Source organism: Lactuca serriola, chromosome 1 (assembly GCF_051521515.1).
Source record: "Lactuca serriola cultivar US96UC23 chromosome 1, Lser_US96UC23_V15, whole genome shotgun sequence".
NCBI lineage: Eukaryota > Viridiplantae > Streptophyta > Magnoliopsida > Asterales > Asteraceae > Lactuca > Lactuca serriola.
This window is the reverse complement of record NC_136408.1, coordinates 98677734-98683974: the sequence shown is the minus strand read 5'-3', so window position 1 is coordinate 98683974 and position 6241 is coordinate 98677734. Positions and strand designations below refer to the sequence as shown.

Below are 6241 nucleotides of genomic sequence, written 5' to 3'. Positions count from 1 at the left end.
GTAGCTTTTGTCATGTCACAAAAAAGAAATGTACTCACAAGGCCCTTGTTGAAATGTGATTGGTGACAGAGGGAGTGACATCAGCAAAGTAATACTTCATCCAGCTAATGGCAGTGATATGAGAAGCATTCTTTCTAGGAAGAGAATGAGGTGGCAATAGTGTTAGAAAGTCGCACAACACAATCAGGTAGTGGAGGAGACACTCTGGAAAACCGCTCGTCAGCCACATCATTGCACATACTACCTGAAATAATAACTTTTCAACATCTTTTTAGTTTTTACTAATTCCTTCCAATTTGCATTATTTTTCCCAAGTTATAACTTTTCTATGTATCTGAGTCCCATGTAGTAAACTCACTTTTATAATCTTGAACATTAGGTTTCAAAAGTTGTCATAGTTAGACTATTTTCATGCAATAACAAGAAACATTTATAGTAGTTGATCAAAATATAAAGGTAATGACCATTCACAAACACTTAGCTAGCTTCAAATAGCAAGATTATGAACAGATCAATAGAAACATTACACATTTGTCTTTTTTTTTTCCTAAAAACCTATAGTTAAGATCCCAATTTGGATTGTGCCTTGATTGAAAAATACTTACGAGCATGTAATAAAGGAATAAAAAGTGCTGGGAGGAATATTAATTCTTATCTAGACCATGCTTGACGCATTCCATTAATTACATTTACATATACAATAATACTTTGGTAGCTATAAATTACATGAAGATATTCACAATCTGGTTCTTGAAGTGAACAGTATTGAATTATTGATGAATCAGGCTTTCTCTAAATCGCCTTCTGTCAATAAAGTTAATAGACCACTTTAGCAGGTAGCTCTAAAATGGTAGCACATCCAAATTGAATAGCTAATTCCCTAATATCAAGTCGATCATGTACTTCATCATGAAATGATTGTTTAATGTTTGATCTGATACATTATACATATCAATTGAGTAAAAAGCATGATGATGATATGCAAAGCAAAAGATATGAACACGCTTGACACAAATTCTGTTGTAGATCACATTGAAAGATCTAAAGTAAGGCTTTCTCATACATCCTACTCAACTTTATTGCGGTGTGACGATCGAATAGAAATTGATGAAAAAAATCATAACAGGGGCAAACAACTTATGATTCCGGAATCTGCCATTAGATGAATCAAATTGAAGATCAGAGACGTGACAGTGCTCAAAGGCTTTACAGACGAATTGCTTCGATTCCTTAAGCCCTAACTTCCTTGTAATATCCGACAAATCCATTTCAAGAAAGAGTGAGGGAGAAAGAGAAACAATCGGTATTTGAGTTCTATAATTGCTGTTGTGAATAGAGGAATATAAAAAGAAGAAAAAAAAATCCTTTTAGGTCTGTAGGGACGAGGTATCGTCTCTACAGCTTTTTCACAAACCCGCCAAAGTTCCCGCGTTATTGAGACAACAATTTGCCTTTATAAATTAACCGGTCAAAAAAATTGGTCAACCCTATAGAGACGACATGTCGTCCCTATAGGTCCTCTATAGCAACGACATTTGTCGTCCCTATAGGTTGCGTCCCTATAGCTACTTATTCTTGTAGTGTTTGTTGCAAATATAAACATTACATTTTTTTTGAACGGGGCAAATACAACATAAACAGTTAAAGTTTACACGGCGGATATTTTATCAAAATATATGAAGCAAATAAAGGTTGCACCAATAGGAATATAAGATTGAGAATATCCTCAATCAACATTTACATACAACACCAAAACCCCAATTAACACTCTGAACCAAACCCTACCACTAAACAATGAAACATCGGTGCAAAGCCAGGCGATTAAAACAAAATTCTCCGGCCACGGGCTCAGGCAACAAACCTTACTCTACAAACAGCTTGTGGGTTTAACAACGCCGGAAGCTCTTCCTGCTGCATTAACGCAATATGCAGACGCCGGAAGCTGGTTCTTGAAGCTCAGGTTCACATCTTGAATCGTGATTCCCCTACATGGATTCTTCTTACTGCAATCAAACTTCACCGCAACCTTCGTCGCCGATGTCCCATGCACGTCTTGATACTTCACGTTACTTATTTTCACACCGGAAACCTGCAAACCGTTCCAAAACTTATGCGTCTTTGAACAAAAAACTCAATAAAAACTCATCCAAACTCCAAAGAGAATTAACATTTTGAAAACATACCTGACGAGGACAGTTTTTGCTTCCAGGGCAGTAGTTTTGGTCGATGACAATTGGGTTCTCGACGTTGGTCATGACGGCGTTCTGGAAGAGAACGCCATTAACGAAACCACTGCTCGGCCTCGCCCATGCCTTGATCCGCAGCCCGTTATCTGTGTCTTTGAAAGTAACCCTCTTCACTGTAACGTTCTGCACCCCTTCTTCTTTTAAGTCCTTCCCTAAGCTTCCAATGCTACAATAACACACGCCATTAATCATTACAACTTTACAGATTCCTTTAGAATTTAACCTCTTGGGTACTTACCTAATGCCATGTCCTGGCCCACAAGCGACATTTTCGATCCATAGATTGGTTGTACCAGGGCCAATGGAGACACAGTCATCACCGGTGCTGATTTTGGAGTTCAAAATAGATACTCCGGTGGACAACTGCACGTGGATGCCGTCAGTATTTGGACTGTTCCACGGCGCCACCACGTTCACCCCAACCACCTTCACGTTATTGCAACCGTTCACCACGATGTGGAACATTTGGCTGTTCAATGAACTCAACCCACTCACCACAACATTTTTAGAGTTGAAGATCGCTAAACTCTGCGCAATTCAACCACCATACTCGTTTCAAAAACCAAATTAAGCAGCAGTTAATTAACCATGAAAACAAAGAGATCAATCGATGATTACCGTCGCTCCGGAGGGGCAGTTTCTTCGGGAAGCCTTACAAGCCCATAAACCAGCACCCTGAGCATCAAGAATGCCACCGAGAATGGTTACTCCTTCAACTACATTAAACCGAAGCCAATACTCAGCAACATAATTGGAAGGAGCCAAAAGGGTGCCATCGATACGAATGGTGATAGCTTTGTTCTTGCATGGACCACTGAATCGTAACCCACCAACCAAATACCTTCCATTTGGGACGTAAATGGTTGCAGGTTTGGATGAGCCACATGCACCAGACCATGCAGCCATGAATGTTTTGGTCGAGTCTGTTCTCCCGTTGGTTTTGGCTCCCATTGTTCTGACATTATACGTTGTAGCGACGGTGGTTTCGATGAAGGAGAAGACGACGACAAGTGCAATTACCAGAGGGTTCGCCATGGTTGTGGAGATGGTGGAATTGAAGAGGTGGATGGGTGGTTATTTATGAGGGAGATTGTAGAGCTACCATCTAACTGTATTTAATTAGCACTAATCATCCTTATTTAATCGATTAGTTAATGTAAAATATAAGTCAACACACTGTTTCCCATGTATATTTTGCTGCTGCTATGGATGTTTGTACCGTATAAGTTGAATAAAATACGAATTTGAAGAATTATTTGGAGATCATGGATTGATCCTCAAATAACGGACCCGATAATTGTAGAAACATGTCTTGTTTTTTTATAAACATAAAATATTACTATAATTTAATTTAATTTGTTAGAATATTGTTTTTGTTTAAATGCGTAAGAAAGAAATCTACCATGAAATTTGAAATTAGTATAGTATTTATTAAAGACATTTAAAGAGACTGTGTTGTAGAAGTTTAACGAGCAACATGCATTGAATTTGTTGATTATATGAACTTGTGTTTGTAACCGTGGTATTTTATGTTGCGTCTCATGACTTGTTACAACGAAGTTATATATTTTTAAAGAGTAACATAACAAAATGAATCTTGAAATGTATATTAGGTCTCATGACTTGTTTTCTCAAGGTCGTGTCCTCTCGATTGAGTTGTGGGTTAGGATTGGTATTTGGTGAGAGGAGGTTTGTAACCCTCTTATCCTTAAGTCACCTCATTACTTGGGGATTCGATTCGGTTGACGATGCGGTGGTGATGGTTTTTTGAAAAGCTTGTGGAATTCTATCAGGACGTTTGTTCTTAGGAAATCTGAATTTCTTTATAATATTATTCATATAACATTTTTCTTTCTAATACATAAAAAAGCTAAAATTAACGCTTGGTTTCAAACCCCAATTTTAGCTTCATTTGTTTGTAGTGATTTTTTTTTCTAACTCGTTGTTAGAGTTCCAAAAGTTCCAAAAAAAAAAGAAAAACAAAACAAAATGAATCATAAGAGTTAATTTATGCAACCATTTCTAATCAAAACGTATATCATTTAGAATATTTATAAAACGTATGACATGAATTCATATATTCATAAAAAAACTTGGTAATAAAATATATTATTGTTACATTGGTAATAAATCTATTTAATTATATAAATAAATAGTTTATTGTGTTGGATGAATAAGGTATCAACATTTCTTTCATATAATTATGTAAACTGTTATTTGCGAATATATTCAAAAGATCTATATAAATTCCAAAGAAACTGACAAATTCTTATACCTCATTAAATAAAAATAAAAAGTAAAAGACAAACTATGTAATAGCAATGATTTGTCATAAAATAGCCTGAAAACTTGTGAGTGCCTTAAAATACCCATATATTTTAATGTGCTACCACCGAGAAATTATGGGTGAAATTCTTATTTCCAACAGTAGTTTGTTGTTTTATATCAAGCTCACTACAAATTTGGGGACCCCCACGGTGAATATTTCGTTTTGTTATTTTGTGAAATTATGTTTAGGAATGGCAATGCCAAATTGTCATTTTTACAACAAAATTGGTATAAAAGAGAAACAAGTTTTACTGTTTTTCATTTATAATCAAATTAAAATACTCACTTCGTTGTTAATTTCGCGTAGCCGCGTAGGGAATGTATCATAGAAGATATCATATCGATAGAAGAAGAAAGGGATAACAAAAATGGAAAAAAAAAACATTAAGTTAAAAAAACACTTTTAAGCTACGCAAATACTTTTACCATCTAGAAAATGAAATTCAAGTGAGACAAGGAATAATTGACGGCCAAAAAAGCTATTTCCGTTATGATTTTTGGTTGTGGGTCAAACCCCCTTGAAACAACTAGGGTCCTTAGATCCTCCAGCATTTTACGGAGGCAATTATCTAGATCATGAAGAAGATACAAATCCTCTATAATATGGGTGTCGATCTGAGAGTGCAACTCTATGATCTATATATATATATATATATATATATATATATATATATATATATATATATATATATCCTCTTATGCTTGCAGTTTTCTTTAACCGAAAGCATTCCAAAAAAACGGAGACTAATCTAATCTCGAAAGAAAAGCTTTACTTTTATCAACCCATGTTCCTGACTTCAAGAGACTAAAATTAGCCATATATTTATATTTAAGTCTAGTTTTTACATTTACTTAATTAGATGCCCTTGCATTAATTATATTAGGAGTGAGAATGGGTCGGAGTTGGATCGGTTTTGACATAAAACAGAAGAGCATCGGTTTCCAAGAATTAAAAGTCAAATCAATGGGTTCGGTTTATCAGGTTTTCAATTCGGTTACGATTTAAACCAAACCGTAAGCCATTACTTAAAGCACCTCAAGTCATGACTTATATAAAGCTAAAAATGGCTGAAGTTATGATCCCTCAAAGTTAAGCTTAATAAAACATAAGAATTGTAGCAAAATAAAAGGACCAAAATAAAGGAGCTAGACAAGTTTCGAACTAGCTACGTCTAGTATAATAACCCAACGCCTTAACCATCAAACAAAGCTTTTATTTGAATTTATAACTCATGAAACACACACACACACACATATATATATATATATATAATTCACGGCATACATATGTTTTTTAATATTTGGTTTGTTTTGGTTTTTATTTGCATTTTGAAATATAGGAAACAAGTTTCGAACTAACGACTTCTAATATGATAACGCAACGTCATAACCCCTAGACCAAGACTCTATTTGTATTTATAAATCATGAAACATACACACATACACACACACACACACACACACACACATATATATATATATATATATATATATATATATATATATATATATATGATATCATGCCTCCTAGACACACCGAAAAGTACCAAAGACACTTGATTATATGTCATGGCTGACCAGTCACCTTTAGCACCTGACACCTATTCCTGCTTAGAAAGGAATGGCCCTTGACACCTGAGTGCCAGCCTGTAACCCGCATGGGAAAG

General features: G+C 35.3%; 1 protein-coding gene across 1 annotated transcript; it reads right to left on the bottom strand.

Annotated features, from left to right (window-relative positions):
* Positions 1-1583: 1583 nt before the first annotated feature.
* On the bottom strand, positions 1584-3320 carry LOC145095895 (polygalacturonase-like). The gene is made up of 4 exons (XM_079033711.1): positions 2865-3320; positions 2485-2774; positions 2184-2412; positions 1584-2089 (listed from the first exon to the last, which is right to left on the bottom strand). Exons 1-4 carry the CDS (start codon positions 3279-3281, stop codon positions 1868-1870), a joined length of 1158 nt encoding a protein of 385 aa, XP_078889837.1. The 5' UTR covers positions 3282-3320; the 3' UTR covers positions 1584-1867.
* Positions 3321-6241: the final 2921 nt, after the last annotated feature.

What these genes read in the sequence shown, in the direction of transcription:
- LOC145095895 (XM_079033711.1), bottom strand. Translation starts at nt 3,281, where the DNA reads ATGGCGAACCCTCTGGTAATTGCACTTGTCGTCGTCTTCTCCTTCATC. An exon ending in ACTGCCCCTCCGGAGCGACG is followed by an intron (nt 2,775 to 2,864) that starts GTAATCATCGAT and finishes TGAATTGCGCAG; the next exon opens with AGTTTAGCGATCTTCAACTC. An exon ending in GGGCCAGGACATGGCATTAG is followed by an intron (nt 2,413 to 2,484) that starts GTAAGTACCCAA and finishes GTGTTATTGTAG; the next exon opens with CATTGGAAGCTTAGGGAAGG.